General features: G+C 39.0%; 1 protein-coding gene across 1 annotated transcript in view; it reads right to left on the bottom strand.

Annotated features, from left to right (window-relative positions):
* The window catches only part of Spidr (scaffolding protein involved in DNA repair), a 380,505-nt gene that overhangs the window by 350,994 nt on the left and 4,934 nt on the right, over positions 1-24,577 (bottom strand). Inside the window, exon 2 of the mRNA XM_023717681.1 lies at positions 3,056-3,309. Coding sequence (XP_023573449.1) covers positions 3,056-3,309 — 254 coding nt within the window. The remainder of the gene's footprint in view (positions 1-3,055; positions 3,310-24,577) is intronic.

Raw genomic sequence — 24,577 nt, forward strand, 5'->3', positions numbered from 1 at the left:
GATATGTTGAACATTAAGTCCCTACATAATAGATAAAAATATTTAAAATTATAGGGGCCGGGGAGATGGCTCAGTAGAATAAGCGCTTGCCTGGCAAGCACAAAGGCCTGAGTTCAATCCCCGGTTCCGCCAAAAAATAAATAAAATAAAATAGAATTAGTGCACACATGCACATATAGACACACAGAGAAGTCAGCAGCTCTTATCAAAACTATAATCTCAACAGAAAACAAGATCAGTTGTTGACCATCATGATGGCTACATAATTTTCAACATATTAACTTATAGATTATTTGTTAGTACATTATCATTTCATTGCACTATCTCATTTTATTCAAATAATATTCTCTTTAGGTAGAAAGACAGATATCACAATCTACATCACAGGTGATAAAATCAGAGGAGATGGGCCAGCCAGCCAAATAGCTCAGCGGGTTAAAGTGCCTGCAAGCAGGCACAGGGGCTGGTGGTTTGATCCCTGGAACTGTTGTGCTGGCCCCGCCCCCTGGGCTCACTAAGGTGGAGAATGAGACTGGGTGTGGTGGCACACACCTGTAATCCCAGCTCTTGGGAGGCTATAAACAGGCAGATCACTATAGTCCAATCTAGTAGTGAGACCCTAAACACCCTGCAGACCCTTCCCTAAAATACAGAAAAATGAAAAATAAAATAAAATCAGAGGAGAGAGGTTAAAGAACATCTCCACTATTACATAACTAGCTTTGATGAAGACTTGGTTGCTACAATGCAGCAGGACTTTGTATAGTGCCTAACATTTATTAAACCTTCAGGAAACGTCCATGATTAGTGCTACTGGCCTTGTTATGCCTTTTACTTAAACCCTATTTTTTATACTATGATTTACAATATCATACTTATTATCATTATACATATACAGGTTATGTGTTTATGTGTATGTGCAGCATGCACAACACAGTTTTTTTTTATAATTTTCCATATTAATATACTAAGGAACTTCCACTGAGACACCAGATACTTGCCCAAGATGAACCATCTAATGAATGATATAACCAGCTGCCTGCAGGTGGCTTTGCTGTACAGTTCAAGCTCTCCTGTTGATAATACATCTACCATCTCTTAATATTAAAATGAACATTATGTGTAATATTTAATATTAAATGTTAAGTGTAATATTTAAATGTATACTTATAAATATAAGAAAAAGATAGAACACTACATTCTTTACACACTAGATAATACTTTGCCAATCTTGTTTCTCAATATTATGAATTTACAGAGAGAAAAAAAAGGAGACAAAAGAGAATCCAAAAGTAGCTGGTTATAGTGAAAACTAAACCTCCACAAAAAACTGCAGGAATTATAGGATGAGACGTAAAAGTGACAGTAAACATGCACAAGGAATTTGTCAATACATGGAAGGATCTGAGTCCTCAGATAAAAATACATGACTGTAGCTGAGTTTAGGAACTGAGTACTATGAGGGTGCCTCACAGGCCTGCTTTTTCTCTGCTCCAAGTACACCCACAAAATTACTGCATGGAATTCTGATCAATGTACTTCAACTTGGGAATGGAAACACAACGTCATTTATGAACACTTCTATTTCTGTAAGTCAGACACAGAAAGACAAGTATCAGATGTTTTCTCCCATGTGTGAAAATTAAATAAATACTTAAGGCCTAAAAGTACAAGACAGACTATTAGGGAAGGAAATAGGGACAAGGGAAAGAGGAAGAAAGGAGACCCTAGAGACCTCAGCATAAGAATGTGCCTGACATTTTTGATATTTGCTTACAATAAAGCCGGTACATTCTGGCTTGGATAAAGCCACTTTACTCCTGACCACTGTTCAATCCCCTTCCTCTAACCTAAATTGTGGGATCCACAGGTCATACTGCCATCCAAGACCACACTTTCTTTACTAAGTACCTACTAAACTATACAGAAACCTGGATCCATCTATCTCTTTGATCTCATCATACTTTGGGACCAGTTCTCATATACCAAGACTGGGTTTTTCTGTTTTTGTTTTTGTTTTTTTAAGACTGGGGTTTTTTTTTAACAACCCATAGCCTTGTGACTTGTTTTATGAGAACATGACAAGGGAAGCAGACATGAACTTCCTTAGCTGTTACTCTCATCTCAGTAGGCTCTACCACATCCTCATGCTGTTATCTTTAGGACAGGCCTCTGCCCTGATCTGCCTCCCTTACTTCCTCTCCTGAAGCAACATACCAAAACCTTACCCTGTGCCTCTACTGGCCTGCTTCACTATCTCAGATACTATTTCTCTGAATCTCTGCAACTTCTCTAGAGGTTGTATGCCTTTCAGGCCACTAGCAGCTAACCCTCAATCCTAGCACCGGAGTCCATGGCACCACCCCCATTCCTTTCATCACGTATTCCTTCAACCATGGGCTCTCCTCGACATTTCATTGGATTTGTTAAAAAAAATTGTTTTGTTCTTATTCAACTAACAAAGACTGCTTGCAAGATACAGGGTAGAGACAGGTCCTTTCAGACTCTTTCTTCTCTAATGACAAGAATATTCTTCCACTGTGGCATTCCACAACCACAGCAGCTGTTTCTTATCCCTGAGCCTTGGCTCTCACTCTTGCATTTGCAAGTGTTACCCTGGCGAATCTCTCTCACTATATTCATAAAAGTTACCTGATATGGTCGATATTTATTATTCCCATCTTTAGATTATAAATTACGAAGAACAGAACAGAGGCCCACTTGTCTGTTTTCTGAGACAGCACCTGAACACTGATGTACAGTAAGATCTGATAAGCCAAACAACAAATCTCTGTCAAGCCAAAGCAGTCATGTAAGTTGGTTATCACAAAGTCCATGAACACTCAGAGTAGATAAACAATGTCAAGAATCAGCTGCAGGACTTAGGACTTCAATAACTGCTTATCAGAATTAGAGAATTGTAATTCTTCCAATTTTCCTTCCCAAGTAAACAAGTACTTTAACATTTCACATATTTGGGTTTCTTAAAAAAAAAAAAGAAAAGAAAAGAAAAGAAAGAAAGAGGAAAAAAGTACTTGAAAAGATATAATCTAACCTTAAAAGTTTTTTCTTCTTTGCTGAATCTTCAGGAGTCCTGGAAAGCTTGGCTGTCTGTTTCTGGGGTGTACACAAGATGGGTTCTGTTGATCTCATCCTTGGGTCGATCGCTGTGTCATTTATCTGCCTTGTACCCTGTCCCAAATCCACATCATATTTGTGAGGGGATTCTGAATCAATGAATACGACATTCTCTGTGTCATCTTCTTTCTCACTATGTGATGAATACTCCAAAATTTCTGCAGATACTTGCTGCGAAAATTAAGAGAAATAAAATTAAACATTCTCTATTTGAGCTTATAGGTATGCTGACATTGTATGCTAATTAATTAAGACTAAACTCCTTAAAACAGCTTCTTGGCTGAGGAGATAGCTTAGCAATCTAAGCATCTGCCTGGTGAGCGCAAGGACCAGGGTTCAATCCCCAGAACCTCATGCTTTGTCAGCCTCAGAACCCCAGGTGTGCCATGCCGGCCCAGAACCAGGCGTGACGACGAACGCCTATAATCCCAGCACTGTGGAAGCTGACAAGAGGATTACTACAAGTCTGAGCAGTGCAGCAAGATACTGAACCTAAGTAATTAATTAAAACAGCTTCTTATAGTAGTTATAGCTTGAATCTGTTTTGGCAAAAAAAAAAAAAAAAAAAAATACAACAGTAACCAAGCATAAGAATAAGAACTTAGGCAACCTGTAACTCAGATATCCCACAGAATTTACTGAAATCAGTACAAATATATTTCTACCTTCTTTCAAGAAAACAAAAGACAGGACTGGCCAGATAGCTCAACAGACTGAAGTACCTGCTTATGTTCCATCCCTGGCATGGTGCCTGACACACCCCAGGGGTCCCTGAGACAGCAATTGAGACTGGGTGTGGTGGTTCACACCTATAATCCCAGATCTTGGGAGGCTGAACACAGGAGGATCACTACTAGTCCTACCTATGTAGTGAGATCGATCTACGTAGTGAGATCCTGTAGACTCTATACTAAATACATAAAAAGAAAGTAAGACATCTGCCACAGGTATATGTGGTCTCTAAAAGTAAACTAATAACACTATCTGAAAGACTGATGATAATTATTATATTAATTCAATGAGAAGAAAGATTTGTACTAATAGTGTTTGGACAGAATACAATGTCTGCATCTTGTACTATTAATAACTACTATGAAGACAACAATATGCAATGTATTAATTATTGTAACTGTCCTACTAATCTGTTTTGAAACTCTCATTGCTATTTCTTTCTCAATAAAATTAATTTTTAAAAAAAGTAATTATTATAATCTGATTTTTATTAGGAAAAAGTATTTCTTGGATTTTAAAATACAATGTGATCACTGGGCATGGTAGCAAATGCCGGAATCCCAGCACTTGGGAGGTTGAAGCAGGAGAATCACTGTGATTTCAAGGCCAGCCCCAGCTACATGGTAAATTCAAGGTCAGCCTCAATTACACAGTGGGATCCTTCCTCAAAAAATAAAATAAAATAAATGATTTGACAAAAGAAAAATTATACAGAAATATATGGTTAACAAACTATATTCTTAGAGCCAGCCAAAATTGCTCAGCAGATTAAAGTGCCTCCAAGCAGGTGCAAGGGCAGGGGTCCTCCATCCGGAGCCTGCTGTGCCAGCCCCACCCCCAGAGCGGCTGAGTGGGCAATTGAAACTGGGCGTGGTGGTGTGCACCTATAATCCCAGCTCCTGGGAGGTTGTAAATAGTCGGATCATTACAAATCCAATCTAGTAGTGAGACCCTGAATACCCTGTAGACCCTTCTCTAAAATATAAAAAACAAAACAAAACAAAAAAAAACATTCTTGGTTAAAAAAAAAATGCTGTGAAGAGTAACTGGTAGGTGAATGGTAATCTATAATTTCAGGCACATGTAATTTGGGCTGTCACTAATGAGAAGTGATAAATCTATTTCTCATATATTATAGAACATACTGAATGTGTAGTATCCACATAGTATCTTAGCTTGTATAGGTATTAAAAAGAAATCTTCAGTCTCATCCTTGTTCTAGTATACTACAGTCAACTTAAAAACTGGAGGTAGAAGACCAACTTAAACTACAAAGCAATTTATAGACAATGCCCCAAAAAATGTGCATACAAAGGAGAAAAAAGAAGATGAAATATTACTGGAGACAGTAGTAGCCTAGACTTTACTTTCCCAGTAAAATTGATCCTGACACTTTTCCCAGCCTTGGCCCTACCCTTTATGAGGCAAGTGGCTTACCTTCTCTGTGCCTTTGTTTCATCATTTTCAAACTGAAGATGTAAGATCTAATGTAATAAGCACTTTATAAAAGTTAGCCATTCTTTTTAGTTCTGTGGTAGTTTAACCACATATATTTTTAAGCATTATATTTCTGTAAAGATTTTATTTCTAAGAGAGGACTTCTATATCATGGTCAATGAGGAACATAACAAATAATGCCTGCAGCAGAGAATCAAAAAGATACTGCCTTAACCAGGCAAGCAAAGCATGTATGTATTACACAGTCTTTATTAAAAGAATCAAGGTATACTAAGTGCCTTTGACAAAAGACAAGCAAATCACCCCAAAAGGTGGAAGAACTCTCCATGCATTGACAAGGAGGACCTTATAGACTTAGTGGATACCAGTTGTCTTGGCCTAAGCCTGACTGAGAGGAACTGTTCTTTCAAAAAAGGGGACTGTGCCTGTGTGTGCACATGAGTATCTGCCAAGAATGGTGATAGGAAATAAAGAAACATCAAGAAAGTCTACAGACTCATGTTAAGCTTCTATTTCACCCCTATGTTACAGAATCAGATCAATGTGAAATTAAAGGGCCATAAGTTTGGGGACAAGAAATATTTTTTTTGTGGCACTGGCAATTGAATCCCTATGCCTATTCTCCTTTTTCGTACAAATTCTTACCTCACTGTAGATCCTTAATCTTTTTTCCTAGGTAGTACTCGGGAATCTAATTATGCTACTTTTGTTTATCTATTTCAGCACTGGAAGACACAGATTCTACAAATTTCCACACCACAACAGTACTGCAGAACAGTGGTCCCCAACATTTTTGACACCAAGTACTGACTTCATAGAAGAGAATTTATTTGGGTGAGTGGGGTAGAGGGGTAGCTTGGGCATTAGATTTTCATGAGCAGTATGCAACCCAGATTATTTGTAAGCATAGTTCACAGAGGGGTTTACGACTCTATGAGTCTCTAATGTCACTACCAATCTGACAGGAAGTGGAATGGAGGCAGGAATGTGAGCCATGAGGAGTGGCTATAAATATAATTAAAGCTTAGTTCACCAGCCTGCTGCTCACCTCCTGTGTGAGAGGTTCAGTTCCAAACTAATATTAGCCCATGGCCCAGAAAGTGAAGACCCCTGCCATTGCATGTGAACTGTGCTTGATTCACTGAGCAACATATACCAATTTCTCTGTGGTATATACCAATGCATTTGCTTACAGGAAGTTCATTCATTCTCAACCAGTAGTTGTGAGATGGCTCTGAAGAACCACTGTCCTTTAGGGTTAGGGTTAGGGTTAGGGTTAGGGGTTAGGGGTTAGGGGTTAGAGGTCAGAGGTTAGGGGTTAGGGTTAGGGTAAAAAGAAGAAGAAAAAAAAAAACAAAGAAAAAAAAAAACCCACTGTCCTGAAAAGTACACATACCCACTAGCAGTATGTAAAACCTATGACACACAATCAGCCTTACTATTTTTAAGTTTCTAAATTTTTACCTGATAGATATAAAATGGTATCTCTCTCACATACATGTCCCTGATAATTTATAGGGTTGATCACCTTTATATTTACTTTGCAGTTCTTTATATTTCTTCTCCAGGGAACTGCCTATTTATATATCTTGACCCATTTTTGTATTAGGGGAGACAATGAGTCTTCTAATTACCTGGGTTTATGTGTTACTTAGAGGTTTGTCAGAAAATTATTAACTTAAAAGTGACAGAAGAAAAGTCTAGTACAAAACATGGATATTTGTCCAGTACCTTAAGAAAATTCTTCTAATCAATATTATTCTTGGTAAGTTGCTTACTGCTATTATGTATATCTCAGTTATTCTTCTCTCATTGCTGGGACAAATACCCAACATTCAAAATGAAGGAAGGAAAGGCTTATTTAGGTCACAGTTATTGGAGGTTTCAGTCCATAACCAGCCAGCTCCAAAGCAGAGCGGCACATAGCAGAGAGCAGCCTTTCATGGTGGCAGCAAAAAACAGAGAGCAAAGAGGAGTAGCAGCAACAATGGCGACAGAGAGGAAGTCTATCTCTCTGTCTTTCTTATGTTAGAGGGAAGCTATCCGCCCCAAGGCTGGGTTAGCACTCACACTCATAATCCCAGCAGTACTCAGACCTATACTCCCAGGCTGGGATCATGAATTAATCAAACTGTAGGAGTCCCTGCCCCATGACTGCATGAGGCTTTGGGGGGATAACTAGACACAAACCATAACATTGTGCCCCTGCACCCCCCAAAGTCTCATGCACATCCCTTTGTGCAAAAGGCATTTGAGTCCATCTCTAAGAGTTGCCAAAGTCCTAACAGTTTCAGTATTGCTGAAAAGTCCAAGTCCCAAGTCTCCTCCAAGATATAAGATGAACTCTTAGCTGAGCCCCTGTACAAATGAAAAGTTAAGCACCTGCAACACTCAAAGGCACTAGATAAACATTACCATTCCAAATGGTACAAACAGCAGGATACCAAGCATTGGGACCAGCACAAGTTCAAAATCCAGCAGGGCAAACATTAAATCCTGTAGGTCCACATGGAACATCCAAAGCAATCTGTGGCAAACTGTGAGCTCCGTGTCTCCACCCCTACAGCACTTTTGATGGTAGCTCCCATGGCTTCTCTCTTAGGCTGGCTTTGTTCCCTCCTTGTAGTTTCCCTTGGATGATCCATGTTCCTGGCTTTTGTAAACTTCTGGGGTTTCCAATGAATAGGCTTCTCACACTGCCCTCCCAGGGGCATACTGCCTGGCCTCCCAGGCCTTCTTCTGAAATCTAGGTGGATGCCTTTTTAACTTTAGAACTCTTGCATTCTGCAAGAGCCTAAAACCAACACCACGTGGATGATGCCAAGGTCTACTGTCACCTGGAGCAGTAGCCAGGCTTCCTTCTCTCTTGGCTATAGGAATTGAGTGCCTGAATCACTGGCATTCTGACCCTGATTCCAAATAACAAATTCTCCATGCTGGTGCCATTCTGGAACCTGGTGAGGCTGCTGTCGCCATTCTAGAAATGGGGCTCTGTGGCTTTCCCCTCAAGGCAAAGTACGTTACCCTTGGAATTCTGAGGCTACAAAGGGTAGAGACCTGCTGCCTCCTGTGATGCCCTCAGGCCATCCTTTTCATTCTCTTGTTCCTTCCAGGCAATGGAGATCCCCTCAGCTCTATCTTTGCAGTCCATAGCTTTATTGGAGCTTCTTTTAACTCATAACATTTTAAATCATCCTGATAGGCTCTTTGCTCTTAATTCTCAATATAAATCTGGCTAACAGCCTTCAACAACAACCATGCCACTCCCTCAATATTTGGCTGTTTTGAAATTTCTTTTTAAAGATTAATCAGTCCACCATGCTTAAACTCACTCTCAGGCAAATTCCCTAGAGCAAAATGCAGACAAACATTCTCCCAAGCCAAAACACAAATCATCCAGAATCCAACAACCAGTGCAGTCCTTCCCTGCAGAAACCTCCCCAGCCTGGTCTTTACAGGCCAGCTTTCTATCAGCCTTCTGGTCTTCTGAGCTCTGACCAGAATCTCCCCTACAGAAGAGCCAAAGCTGTTCCAGCTCTTCACTGATAGGCGACCTCTGCAAGCCTTTCCTATCTCTTCCTATAAGCCATTTCCAAAACCTTGTAATCCACATGGCTAGGTTTAGCCACAACACTGACCCACTCCTGTGGCACCAAATTCTGTCTCAGTTACTCTTCTCTCATTGCTGGGACAAATACCCAACACTCAAAATGAAGGAAGGAAAGGATTATTTAGCTCACAGTTACTGGAGGTTTCAGTGCATACTCAGCTGGCTCCAAGGCAGAGCAGCACATGGCAGAGGGCAACCTTTCATAGCAGCAGCAAAAAGCAGAGAGCAAAGAGGAGGAGTAGCAGCAACAATGGCAACAGAGAGGAAGTCTGCCTGTCTTTCATATGTTACAGTCAAGCTATCCACCCCAAGGCTGAGTATAGCACTCACACGCATAATCCCAGCAGTACTCAGACCCATAATGCCAGCCTTGGATCATGAATTAATTGAACTGTAGAAGTCCCCATCCCATGACTGCATGAGGCTTTGGGGGGACAACTAGACACAAACCATAACAATGCACTTGGAAGAAAATTTTGGTTGGAAAATTTATTTCTTAGTAGATAATCTTTATTAATAAGTGAACTACTCTGTATAAATGATAAACTTAAATACAATAAAGGTTTAAGTAAATTTTCTTTCAAAACACTTATATTTTCCAAAATTCTCCCCCACTATATTCAAAGAGCTAATCAACTAGTGTGTTCTTAAAATTTTTTACAGAAAATTATTTTCTTCATGTTTAAAGCCTAGTTATAGAAATCATAAGATTCGTAATAAGGATCTTTCATAGCAGAAAAATTAGTGCTCACAGAACAAAGAAAATTAGCTCAAGAATATAGCTACAGTCATTATTTGCTAATGTTTATAGTATAATTATTACTGATAGAATTTTTTCCTGCCCTAAGGAACTTCAGAAGGAGTAACATTCTAAATTAGTAATTAAATGACACAACTGACAGGACTAAGATACTAGCAAGGAGTAGTTCCTTGGAAACGTCAAGAAAACCAAAAAAAAAAAAAAAAAAAAAAAAATTACCTGGTACTCCTTGCAGGTCAACATGTCCCTCCTCGGTCGTTGCTTACAATTTACCAGAACCAACCACAGAAAGAATCCAGGGAAGGGCAGATTTCTACATCCAGGTTGCCAAGGAGGCCTTCTACTTATGGAGCTATGTAGCTACTCTGGAGTTGGGCATGCTTTACCTAAGGTAGATAACTGATAAAAGCTGAGCCAATCAGATTCTGGTTTTGAATTGAGGGATATTGATACGGGAAGTAGAAGTTAAACAATACTAAGTACAGTTCTCTAGATGACAACTTAATTATCTCCTGCTGTTAAGTTTCCCAGAGCTGCACTGAGGCTCAATTCATCTTTCAGTTCTATTCAGATTCTTCAATATACATAGTAATGTTTCAATAACTTTCTCTTAAAACAAGCAGGCTAAATATCTGCTTAAATGTCTCCAAGTAGAGAAAACGGTCCATCAAAAATATATTTATTCAGTACATACCATGTGTAAAGTGTCATGCAAGACAGAAAATTTAGTAAGATATCAATCACTAAGAACTTAAAATAAAGAAGATAAGAGCCAGGGAGCTGGCTCAGTGGAATAAGTGCTTGCATGGCAAGCACAGGGGCCTGAGTTCAATCCCCGGTTCCGCCAAAAAGAAATTAATTAATTAATTAAAATAAAATAAAATAAAATAAAGATAATATATGCATGGCTCACAGAAGTGTTCCACAAGAGCAGAATGGAACTCTTAATTTTTGGCTTGTAAGAGACCAGGAGACACATAGTAAGGGGTGAGATACACTGGAAAAGGCCTCAAAATACTGAAAAATTCTTTGCTAAAATACAAACAAAGAAAAAACACATAAGGAAAGAACAATGGATATTTCTGACATAGAGACAGGGTCAGAGGAGTGACAGTTTAGGGTTCATACTGGGAAGCAAGAGACAGTTATACGAGCAGCATAATCTGAAGGTTGGGTGAGGAATAAACTGTGAAGGATCTTAGTTTAAGAATTTACATAGCCTCTGAAGAAAGCTTCTGAACATTTCTGACCAGGTCAGGAGGATAAACTCAGAAGGTATTTAAGAAGACTTTTCTGAAAGGCTATATACTAAAATGGATATGAAGGGAAATATTAGCATAGGGAAGATTCATACAGATGTATTGTAAATATATAAGCATATTTTTCTACTTTTTAACTTTTTCAACAGTTCTCAACTGGTACAATTTGCACACTTATATCTCAATTTAAGAAGTTCACAATTAAACTCTTAATACAGTCCGCAAAACTAATTGTTTCCCCTCTATGCGCTATATTAGTAAGTAACATCACATTTCCCTGGGTACTCAAGTCAGAAGTCCAACCTTCATCAATTCATCAGTAAGCTCTACCTCTACTAACGCGAAGGTACCCCTTCTCTGGATCCTACCCACCAGCCAGCACCATGACAGTAATGCCCCTAAGCTTGATTCTGCTTCCAACCTGTCTGTCCCACCCTTGAGCCACCTTTCATACCACAATCATAATAACCTTTCACTGTAAATCAAATCACTACACACTTTAGATTCCATAAATGACTTCCTGGCTGTGGTCAACAAGGTTATGAATGACCCCTTCTCTTTCAGGCTTCTCTCTGTGGGTCTGCCCATCTCCAGGGTGGGTCTCATATACATGAACACTTTTTTACTCCAAGTAGAATTGACACTGTTAAATCTAAGAACTTTCCTTACACTTGTTTTTCTCAAGAAAAAAAATCCTTCAAAAGAAAAATGAAGGATAATTACTCCTAACAGAAAACTGCTTTATACTAACTCTTGAATGGACACGCCAACGACCCAGAACTGGGAACCTAGAGCCCAAACACATATCAGACATAAAAATTACTGAAAATGTAAATGAGCCAAAGAAACCTATTTGGAAACAACTGACTGACTATCTGGAGAGAAAAATGTTAAGATTCTCACCATTTATATCAAAACAAATCCCCAAAGAATCAAAAACTCAATATAGTTTTATAAAGCTCTAATACAAAATATGAATGCATTTAAAAAAATTCTAAACTGGAAAAAAAGCCTTTCCAGTATGACATAAAACCCAAAGTGCAAGTGGGTGTGGTGGCACATGTCTGTAAACTCAGCACTCCAGACGCTAAGGCAGGAGGAGTACTGCAAGTTCAACAACAGCACAGGCTACAAAGTGAGTTTAAGGCCAGCCTGAACTACATAGCAAGACCCTGTCTGAAAAGAAGGAAAAAAAAAAAACTTCATTCAGCTCCCAAAAGAGGAAACAATAAGAGAGGAGATACAAAAAAGAACAGAGACTGGTAAGAAGCTAGATAAATTGTGAGAGAGGACATATTATTCCAAGCTCAGTAACTAGGGATGCTTTTGCTTATTTCAAAATAAACACAGCAAGAAATACAGAAACATTTCTTAAGCCATGTAGATAAACACAAATATACCAATGACTTGAGTCCTCTAAAGAATACTTTAGCAAAGGGCCTAAGCTCAATGGCCTTCAGCTCTATGCAGCTGAGGCAGAAAGGGGATGCAAGGAGGGGAAAGGAGGAACACTGATGACAGACTAGATGTCTTCTCATGTGCAAGGGCTACACATGGCTGGCCAACCCCTGCAACATCGCATTTTCCTGTATTTCAAGAAAAGGTAGAGAATTCTGAATTTTATGTTAACTCTCTTGAGTTAAGAATGTGTGCCCTTTGGAAAAAAGTTTTGTTACTTTTTTTGAGATGGGTCTTTCTATGTAGTTCAGGTTGGCCTTGAACTCGGTTTATAGCCCAGGCTAGCATCAAATTCACAGGAATACTCCTTGCCTCAGCCTCCTGAATACTGGGATTATAGGCATTTGTACCACACTCAAGTCTAAAATTTATAAACACAACCTATAGATACCAATTTCAATTTAAATCATAGTGAAGTGTTAAGAAAAACAAATTGTTTGAATAGCATTTCCTTTTTTTCTACAATGCTAGCTTTGTTTCTTTAGTCTAGAGTCACAGAGAAACTTTTTAAATCTTTTTATTTTAATTTGAAAATTATACAAAATCAGAAGCAGTAAAGCTATGCTCTTTTCCCAAAAGCTAACAAAAGGTCTAGCAATAAAGGTTATAGGTAGAATAAAGGGATTTGTTCTAATAGTGTTTGTAAACAGGATATCATGTCTGCATCTTGTACAGCAAATAACCACTAGGAAGAGAGTATGCAATGTGTTTATTATTAAAACTGTCCTACCAATTTGATTTGAAACTGTCTCATTGCTATGTGTCTCTCAATAAAATTATGGAAAAAAAAAATAAAGGTTATAGGTAATTCTGGTGGTAGAGTCCTGTAATTCCAGCACTCTATGAGGCTGAGTAAGGAAATCACAAGTTCATTCCCAACCTAGGTGATTGATGACACTTAACGAGACCCTGGTGTGAAAAGGAAAAAAAAAAAAGCTGAGGATGTAGCTCAGTGAGAAACCCCTTATTCAACCCCCAGTACCAGAAACAAAGGTTAGAAAGTAGTTTTACCAGAACCACTGATGATTTTTGCTCCAGCATAAGTGGAGTAAAGCTTTTTTTTTTTTTTTTTTTTTTTGGGGGGGGGGTAGGGAGGGTATGGGAGATTAAACTCAGGACCTTAAGCTTGCCAGTCAGACACTTATGCCCCTGAGCTATCTCCTGGCAAGAATTCTTTAAAATGAACATTAAAACTTTCATCCACTGATTCATTCAACTATGTGCAAAAGTAGGCATATGCATTCAATACAAAAAAATAGAATCTGTGACAAACAGACATCATTTCTGAGGCAGTATTTCTTTTTATGGCCAGTTTTAGAGTTTAGTAAATGCCCTACCAAAATAGTAAGTGGGAAAATTAAATAAATGAAAACATGAACATTTTTTACTAATGCTATCTTAAAATTCATCACAATACATCACAAAAGATAACAGATTACTTGAAATTTCTTTCAGTAAGTCAAACGAATGAAAGCAAATGGTCAAAATGGAAAGGCTAAGCGTCCTTTCTGTGAATTATAAAATATAAAGCATATAATTATAAAAAATTAAGTTTTACTTATAATCACTGGTGATTTTCTAAAGTTCCTTGTAACTAAATATAAGTGTCAGTGTGCCTTTACACAGACAGCACATGTCTCCTCTTACATAAAATCAATATATATTCTTGGAATAACAATGAATTTGGACAAATTCATTCACACCCATTCAGTGAGGCTTCCCTGTGCCAGCCATCCACATTCTGATTCCTTACTATTCCCAACCCCACTAATGACATGTTTTAGTAAATTAAGTTAGTATAACATTTAATGTACCAAAACTAATTCAGTACATTGATAAGTGCTGGTTCAGTTCCAGCCTACACTTTAATTATCCTAAAACTGTTCAACAGCCAAATAGTACTAATGAACATACTTCAGAGTTCAAGAGTTCAAGTGATATATGAGAGGTCAAAATCCCTGACATCAGGGACAGTGGTGCTGCTAATTGAAATAGAAAAAAACATTCATGAGTAAAGAAGGAGAAAGAAGCTACTATTTGAAATTTTAAATGGTCATATGTTCAGTATACAGACACAGGGCATTTGGCTAGAGACTGAAAATGTAGCTGCTTGTTAAAAAAGTGATACACTATGGCGGCCACTGGAGAATAAAGGATTCCTGTGAGACAGCTCCCACCTCCACCCTGCAGCAGCACCTAATTAATTCCTGCGCCCACTAACAGTTAAGGTGCATTTCTATGACTCTGATCTCATCGTAACCTCCTATGGGTTGTACAGTGAGTCAGAACAAATTCACAACTTCCATTCCTTTTGAGGAGTCTTTGTTTTAATATTCAATTCTACACAGTCAAAATGATTTTTTTAATGTCCATTTTAGGGTAATGTATGAAATTTTGGGTAGCAAGCAAGGGTAAAAATGAGAAATGCATGCATATACTTTTATGAGCTGACCAGGAAGAAAATCCTACAATTCTCTAAACAGGTAGATAGTCAACATTACTTTTTTTTTTTTTTTTTTTTTTGAGACAGAGTCTTGCTATGTAGTTCAGGTTGACCTTGAAGTCATTATGTATCACCCAGGCTGGCCTTGAACTCTCAGTGATGCGCCTACCTCAGCCTTCCAAGAATTGTAATTACAGTTGTGCACCACCATGCCCAGCTATCAACGTTTCTTTAAAAACTAAAATTTTAAAAACTATCATATTATAGATGAATGTCCATTTTGTATCTGTGTATTCAAAGTGGTTGGGATAGATATATAGTTACATTCTGTTAATGAATAGAATGATTTGTCCTAATGGTGTTTGTAAATAGGATCACAAGTCCGCATCTTGTACAGCAATTAACCACTAAGAATATATGCAGTGTATTATTTGTTGAAAAATAAAAAAAGAAGAAAAAAATTATCATAAACTTCAAATTAAAAAATTAATTACCATAATATGCAATGCAATACTCTTTGAATTACTTTCTATAATCCTATCTACCAAATTTTTTATACAATGCATGGACTTTGAAGATAACAATACAAAACATAACAATCATTACTGATTTCCTATCATCTTGTTTTGAAATGCTGTATTGGTTTTAATGTTTATTTTTTACTCTTTAAAATTAAAATAAAGAAATAAAATGTACAAAGAGATTCTTGAAAGTGATCTCTTTAAATACTGAAAGAGCCACCCCTAAACTGAAATGCCTCAATTCCCATTAAGGGAATTAAACCAAGTTTTAATCTAAATCTATGTATGAAAGTCTACACATGTAGGATTGTTCTAGATGAAAAACTGTGTCTACTCACACATTCAGGAAGAAGTTTGAGTCTAATTACAAGATTAAGCAGTAATCTCAGTGGTAAAGCTGCCTCAATACAAAGGAAACAAATTAGCCAGGTGAAACACTGCTCTTTAATGTTCAGAAATTAAAGGTTTTAACTCTAAAGTTTATAGAGAGGTCACACTAGGAGCAACAGTAAATATCACTAATAAGTAATCATCTCTATTTGTAAATGCTTATCTAGCTAGGGAGAGAGGGAGGGAGGGGGAGAGACAGACAGACAGACAGACAGACAGACAGACAGACAGACAGACAGACAGAGACAGAGACAGAGACAGACAGAGACAGACAGAGACAGAGACAGAGAGACAGAGAGAGACACAAGAGGATAGAATCCAAAATTATTCCTCAAGATAACCAATTCTAAGTCAAAAAACTGCTCACTTAACTCCTGTTTCAAGCAAAACAAAGTCTCAAGTCTCTGGCCTCAGGCACCAAGAAGGTACACTGGGAGACTCTATGAGGACCCCCTTGTGTGACTGGCACTGTGTGGGCAGGTGCTGGCTGCGCCCTGACTTGAAGACCAGGCAGCTTCCCCACACCACATCCTGTCATGTGCTGGTTTCTGCTCTCTGAGGCTTCCCACCCAATTATTGACCAGGTCCAGACCTGCCCTTGTAGGATCTATGAGATCACCCAGCAGCACTGTGCTAAATTAGTCCTGTTTATCCTAGGTTCAGCCACTCTTCCTTAAAGTCACACAGCAAATGAGTGAGGCGAATGAAACAGAACTGATGGCTCACATACTAACATAATTAGTTACCAAATGCCTTTATTTCCACTCTCAATTCTAAAAATAGGATTTACTCACTTAACAAATTAATTGAATGCCTATTCTATACCAGGAACTACTCGGTCTAGTGCATGTAGGAGGAAATCAAAATCCTTATGGATGTGGTCTTAGCATTCCAATAGAATTAAGGTAGTAAGGATTGGTCTTTAGCTAGTCAGCAAAGAACTTCACTGGCTGTGTGAAAAAAGAACAAAGTAACCAAAAATGGAGATTATACCAGACTTCCAACTGCTAACATAAATTCATGTCCTGATGGGATTAAAATTAATAAAATAAACACAAAGCCAGACAATACAAAAGCTTATGTTACTGGTAAAATATACTTCAGTGTTTACATGGTGTACTTTTTGTGACTGAAACTTTATCCGTGAAAATTGGAGCCAGCTAACAAAGGACAAAAAAAAAGCTATAGATTTTCTCACATATTCAAGAAACAAAAAATCTTTTCTGAGGTAAACAGGTTTAACAAGCTACACCCAGTTACACCTCATAAACCACTTGGCTCGCCTTCTTCAAACCAAGTATGTGTTTCTAACCTCAAACTGCAGTACAATGGGAATGAAAACTCAAGTTCCATCAAGGTAAGTTTACAAAAGTACCATTCCACCTCCTTCTCCATCCAAGGTACCCACTGTAAGGCGTCCAGGGGAAAAAATGAGAAACACAGTGAAAAGGCATACTTGAAGAGAAAAGAACGGCTAAGAAATAACAATGCCAGAGGAAGCAATCTGCTGGGTCAAAGTTCATCATGCAGTAGTCAAAGGGCAAAAAGGGGAAGAGTGCCCAGGACCAGGGGACCACTAGTAGAAGCAGTATCCTGCTGCCATGATGGTCTCTCATCTCTGAGGTCCTTGCACTTTGAGGCAACAGCTGTCACAGAGGAAGAAAAAGAAAAACACTTCCTTTTCCAAGAAAAATAGTGTACAACTGTGGAATTTTAATATAACTGATGTAATCCTTGTGATCACACTGTTTTTCAAAACATGCTTTGTGACACAAAGTCCTGAGCCAGTCTCAAAAGATGTAAAAGATGCCACTTGTCAGCCCTAGGCAAGGACAGTAGATGTCCTCAGTCTGATGGAGGCTGAGGACCTTCTGACTCAGGCCTATACTCAACACTTGAGGAGAGAACCAAACATGACTTCGTGTTTTAAAAATAAATCTAGGGGCTGGAGAGATGGCTCAGTGGTCTAAGGCACCTACTTAGAACAAACTAAGCTAAGCAAAGCACAGGGACCGTGGTTCAATCCCCCAGCACCACATGCCAGCCAGCCCCGCCCCCTGGTGTGCTGAGCTGGCCACACACACACACACACCACTCTCTCTCTCTCTCAAATAAATAAAAAAAAATAAAAATAAAAATAAATCTAGTCAGGCTGGGGAGATAGCTCAGTAGATTAAGGGCTTCCCTGGCAAGCGCAAGAGCCTGAGTTCAAGCCCCAGTCCCAGCAAAAGTAAAAAACAAAAAGTAAAAATAAAAAAATAAATCTAGTCATTTATGCAGATAAATCCAAGGCAAGACACAAGCTATGTCTGGTCTGAGTGAGGCTTTGTTTTTATACCACTGATAAATGAGGAAAGAGAAAAAAGAATTAGGAGTCAGGAGAAGGGAATGGAGCCCGGTGGGTGTCTTAAAAAAACAAAAGTGATAAACAGTAGCAAAAGCAGTGAAAAACTATTACCCAGCCTTAAACTGTGCCTCCTCGGAGTGCTCCACCCACCCACAGTCTGCACTCCCAACAACAGCGCAGAAGGGTTCCTTTTGCCCCACAGCCCTTCCAGCATTTGTTATTGGTTGACTTCTTAAAAATAGACATTTTTGGGGGCCAGGGAGGTGGCTCAGTAGAATAAGCGCTTGCCGGGCAAGCACAAGGGCCTGAGTTCAACCCCTGGTTCCAAAAAAAAAAAAAAAAAGAATAGACATTTTTTTGTGCTGTAAGATGGAATCTCAGGGTTTTAATTTGCATCTCTTGAATGACCAATGATGTTGAACTTTTTTTTTCATATATTCATTTACCATTTGTACTTCATTTTTCAAGTATGTAGTCATTTCAGATGCCCATTTTTTGATTCGGCATTTGAATTTTGGGGGCCTGATTTTTTTTTTTAAATTCTTTACATGTTCTAGCTAGAAGTTCTTTGTCTGAGGGACAGTCAGCTATAATTTTCTCCCAACTCATAGGTTTTCTTTTTACTCTGTTGGTGATTTCTTTTGACGTGCAGAAGCTTTTTAAAATACTTGCTCACTTTTTAATTGGATTGTTTTGGGGGTTTAACTTTTTAGTTTTTTATATAGTCTAGACATTGATACTCTATCAAAATAGCACACTCAGGTCTTTAAGTTATATTTCCATTCTGTAAACAACTTCCTTTGCTATGCAGAAGTTAATTTGATGTAATCTCATTTATTGATTCCTGGTATTATTTATTATGCTACTGGAGTCCTAGTCAGGCAATTTTTGGGGGGCCTATGGTTTTAAGTGTTTTCCCTGTTACCTTACAACAACTTCAAATTTTCTGGTTTTATATTTAGGTCTTTGACACATTTTAATTTGATTTTAGTACAGGATGAGAGATAAGGATCTAGCTCCAATATTTTGCCTGTGGATATCCAGCTTTCCTAGCAGTTAAAGAAGCTGGCTTTTTTGGGCTCCTCTATCAAAAATTATAACTTTTTTTGAGGAGTGGGGGAAGTACCAGAATCAAACTTTGGCCCTCAGGTTTGCCAAGGCAGCCGGTTGTGCCACTGAGCTATATTCCCAGCTCCAAAAATAAAATGGCTATAAATTCATGGGGTGTTTTGTGTCTTCTGCTATACACTATACTCTACACGTCCATTTTTGCGCTACTACCATGTTGTTTCTTGCTACTATAGCTTTGCAGTATACCCTGATACATGGTATTGTTATGCTTCCAGTATTGCTTTGGCTATTCTAGTCCTTTTGTGTTTCCGTAAGACTCTTAGGATTGTTTCTTCTAGCTCTGTTGGGGGCCTGGCCCTAGCTCAGTCCTTTAAGTGGCTACTTCCACAAAGCTGTCAGCCTCCAGTTGCTGTAGTTCGATCCCCACAACACTCCAGCCAGCCAAACCTGCCCTGAAGGCATTTGGAGAAAAAAAAAAAATCCTTCTTCTAGCTCTGTGGAGAATGCTGTTGGTATTTTAATAGGAATTACATTGAATCTGTAGATTACTTTTGATAATACTGCCATTTTCATGATATTAGTTCTTTTGATCCAAAGCAAGTGTTGCCTTTCCATTTTTCTAATGCCTTCAATTTCTTTCTTGAGTATTCTTTTTTTCCTATATTTTAGGGAAGGGTCTATAGGGTGTTCAGGGTCTCACTACTCAATTGGACTCGTAGTGATTCTCATGCTTACAGCCTCCCAAGTGCAGGGATTACAGGCACACGCCACCACACCCAATCTCAACTGCCATCTCAGTGCATGGGGGGGGGGGGTGAGGCCAGCACAGCAGGCAAGCCAGGGTATCAAACGCCCACGCGCTTTAATCTGCTGAGCTATTTGGCCAGCACATCTCTCTTGAGTATTCTATAATTTCACTGTAAGGGTCTTTCACCTCTTTGATTTGATTTATTCCTAAGTATTTTTAAGCTATTATGAATGGAATTGTTTTCCTAATTTTTTCTCAGTCAGTTCATTATTGTTGTACAAGAATTCCACTCTCTGTGTGGTAATTTTGTATCTGCACTAATTTCTTTATCGTACAATTTCTTAGAAACCTGCTCATGTGTATGTTAATTAAAAATGCTACAAGGAGTCTGATTTCCTAAACTTACATGACCACAATTTAACCAGTTTTTTACTAAGAATCTCATGGAATGAAATCTTCTAAAAATGTTCATATTTTAATTATTCGAATTAAAATTCCTTGAAAGTGAATTTTAAATATTTCTTCTATTTTTATCTTCTTAAACATCACATACTGGATTGAATATTCTCTTGATAGCTCAGATGTTCTTTTGGGGAAGAAACTATTACTAAGGTGTTTGAGGTCATGTGGTTTGGCAAATGCCAGATGGGCTTTCCTTCTCTTTCTGCAAGGTGCTGGGTGCTCCACTGCTCTAATATCCCACTTCAGCTACCAACAGTTTTTCTGCCTGCCAAAGTCACAAAGCTTCTTATTTGTCTTGGGCTTATACACCAGGAAACAGAAACCCTCAATGTAGAAATATCAGGATAATGAGTGGTAAAATACAGTTCTGTTCTTTTGAGACTTACATTTGGCTAGTTGTCTGCAATTAAGTCGAGCCATTAAAAACCCAAAACACTCATCTGTAAAGTACATTTAATAGCAATTATTTCAGAGGCCCAGGACTCCCTTCCCGATGCATGGTCAGCCCCAAAGCCATTCCAGGCCTTCTAGCAAGTGACACCTCACTAAGTTCTTCTACTATCAGCTCCTCCTTTAGGTCCTCACCCAGTTCCTCTGTGTCTGTACCATTGGTATCCAGACCCTTAGTTTTCCCCATGGACACAAGCTCCTCTACCATCTGTGATCAAACTGTTCAGAGTAATGTTCTGTGACATATGCTTGCCAGTTTCCTCCAGAATGAGTTAAGACTAGTACATGACATATTCCCAGGCATTGTCAAAGAGGTTGTTGCAGTGCAGTACACTAAACTATTTCTTCCAGAATTCTTTCAAAGTCAAGAATGCCTCTTCGGTGACTTTAAAACATATGGTACAGGCTGGGGAGATAACTCAGTGGCATAAACACCTGCCTGACAAGTGCAAGGTCCCAAGTTCAATCCATTCCAGTACATCAATCAATCAATCAATCTGGTTAAGAGCACCTTTGTGAGGGCTGACCAGATAGTTCAGCAGACTAAAGTGCCTGCTTAGGCAGACCACAGCAGCTAGGGTTCAATCCCTGGCATGTAGTGCTAGCCCTACGCCCAGGGCATGCTAAAACAGCTACTGAGACTGAGTGTGATGGAGCATGCCTATAATCCCAGCACTTGGGAGGCTGAAAAGAGGAGGATCACTACGAGTCCAATCTACATAGTGAGACCCTGTAGACTCTATACTAAACACATTAAAAAAAAAAAACAAAACACCAGAGTATTTTTGTGTACAGCTTCTTGAACCTGCAAATCATTTATTGGTCCATGGGCTGCATAAGAGGTACCTTGTTGGGGAAAGGAACTTGATTTTTATGAAGTGACACTCATTGTCTGTATCACCCATCAAGTTGGAGGCTGTGCTTGGGCACTGTCCATCAGAAAGCAGCTGGCTATCAGAAAGATATTTCTTCACAGTGGGCGCAAACACCTTGTGCAGTCATTTCATGAACAACTGCCTTGTGACCCAAGTTTTCACAGTGGACCTCCACATGACAGGCAGTCTGGCGTTGTTCACATTCTGTTTCGTGCATGCACAAAGGATATGGAAATGGTGTACCCACAGTGGCTTAATCTTCATATCAATACTTGCATTCCAATAATCCTTATGGCTCAGTGGAATAAGCGCTTCCCTGGCAAGCACAAAGGCCTGAGTTCAATCCCCGGTTCCACTAAAAAAAAAAAAAAAAAAAAGCATAATACTTGCATTCCTACACAGCAACAGGATCAGTGTGTCCTTCATGGGTTTGTGCCCCAGCAGTGTCTTTTCTCCTGTGTGATACAGGTTCTGTTTAGCATCTTCTTGCAATACAATCCCTCTTACTGCAGTTGAACACTTGTTGAGCAACACAACCTTTTGCCATGACAAACTCCAAAGATTCTTTCTTGTAGGGCTCTACAGCGGTCTTGCAGAACTCGAAGCCCCATCACGTCTTATCACACTGTGGATACCATCTCTCTTAAGGAATTTAACAAACCACCCTCCACTGGCTTTAAGGTAATCACTTCTCATACTTGGAGATTGGTTTTCTTGCAGTAAATTTCTGTGGAATTTCCTGGCTTTTTCACAGATCACAGCTTCACAAATGCTATCACCCATCATCTGTTTCTCATTCAACCACACTATTAACTTTTTCCATCTCTTCCAGCACTTGTGTTACTCCTTTGCCATATCAGTTCCTTTCATGACATCTTTTTTCCTCAAAGAAGTCGAGACTGTAGATTTTGCCATCTTCTACTCTGAGACCAGATCACTCAGAGTACCATCCTTATGTTTTTCTGTTAATTTCCTTGTTCAATTCAATGGTTATTCTCCTCAAAACTTATTCCTTACCATTCTTGCTATGGATGTTCTTCTCACCTTCATTATCACTCTGCACTTTCTTTGGAGCCATGTTGGACTGAAAAATACTGTATAGTCCTGGATGTTCTAAAAAGCACACAAAAACACTTCCCAGCAAGTGTGAACAAGTCTGTATGCAACTGCAATCTTAACTAGAGGAAGCTACAACCATGTGTAAGAGTGGGGAAGATGGCTGCGTTCATATTCATCTGGCAAAGATAGATGCAGTTTTGTTTGTCAGCTGATGCAGAATTCAAGAATGGAAGTAAAACTTTGCCAAACACTGCAATTTGTGAACACAACTGTTTGTAAACATAAACATTTGTGGAGCAAAAGATTAATGTATTTGAAATGTAATTACAATTAGCAGAACATTTTGTTTCTGAAGAGATGTCACCGAAGACACTATGTAGAGCTTAGGAAAATGTTAACCCTTCAGGCTGAGTAGCTCTAGCTTCACATTCTCTCAGAAGGGCCCATTCTCATGATAGGGCATTGACTTGCATTAGAGATCTGAGCTCTTAGAATGTTCTGGTGAAAACACCCCACAAACATGAAGCCTTGACCATTCTGTACAACTGTGTCTGGACAGTTTGTACAATGTAATCTATGGTAAACACCTGCTTTTCTTCTCAGGGACTAGTGCTCAAATAACTACAGTCAACTGCACAGACAGCGTGCACCTATATGGCTAAATCTGAATTAAAACCATGAACTGTTAGGAGCAAGTGAGCTTCCCTGACAGAGAACACTTTGCATGTGTTGCTGTAACTCACTGCTAGAGGATCTAAGCATGTCCTGTAGAAAAGGAATCTGGGAAACTCATATTTAGTCCCCTCTCAACTGCTCCTGGAGTACCTGTCCCTTTAGATATAAGTATATTCAATATTGAGTCTTATGATTTCTTCTAGCAAATCACTGAATTTAAGGACATAAGGCACAATTTATTGGATTTTATTTTAACACATTTCCCATTGTTTCAATAGAATGAAAGGTTAAAAACTAGTCCATATAATCCTAGCAATAAGATATGACAGGATATAATTTTCATAAAACAATTTATGTTCAGAAATTAAACATTAGAGGGCCAGCCAGACAGCTCAGCAGACTAAAGCACCTGCTTAGGCAGAGTGCAGCAGCCAGGGTACAATCTACAGCAAGCCATACCAGCCCCACTCCCAGGGCATGCTGAGAGAGCAATTGAGACTGGGGTGGTAGCGCACGCCTATAATCCCAGTGCTTGGGAGGCTGAAAACAGAAGGATCACTACAAGTCCAATCTATGTAGTGAGACCCTGTCCTAAATTTAGATAAATAAATAAACATTAGTCCTAATCTGTGGAAGCTATTTAAGATTAAATGAATATGGCTGCAAAGCAAATCATCTAGAACAGGGGGCAGCAATTTTTCTACAAAGGAACATACAGTACCTAATTGAGTCTCTGTGAGCCATAAGAGATCTGTCACATGTGGTCAACTCTGCCATTGTGCTGTGAGCGCAGCCACAGATAACTTACAGATAACTTACACAGGAGTTACCACATGTGTTGCTGGGTTCCAACAGAACTTTGTTTGCAGACATATAGTGGACCAGATTTGGACTGCAGGCGACAGTGTACCAACCCTAATCCAGAAACAAGCCTGAGTTGGTGGTATAGTGGTGAGCATAGCTGCCCGCCAGAAACAAGAGTGCCACACATAGTGGTACATGCCCCTAATCCCAGCACTCAGGAGGCTGAGGCAGGAAGATCATTTCGAGTTTAAAACCAGCATTGGTTAAAAAGTGAGCTCAAGGCCAGCCTAAACTGCATAGCTAGACCTTGTCTCAAA

This window comes from Octodon degus, unplaced genomic scaffold, assembly GCF_000260255.1.
Source record: "Octodon degus isolate 3935 unplaced genomic scaffold, OctDeg1.0 scaffold00054, whole genome shotgun sequence".
Taxonomy (NCBI): domain Eukaryota; kingdom Metazoa; phylum Chordata; class Mammalia; order Rodentia; family Octodontidae; genus Octodon; species Octodon degus.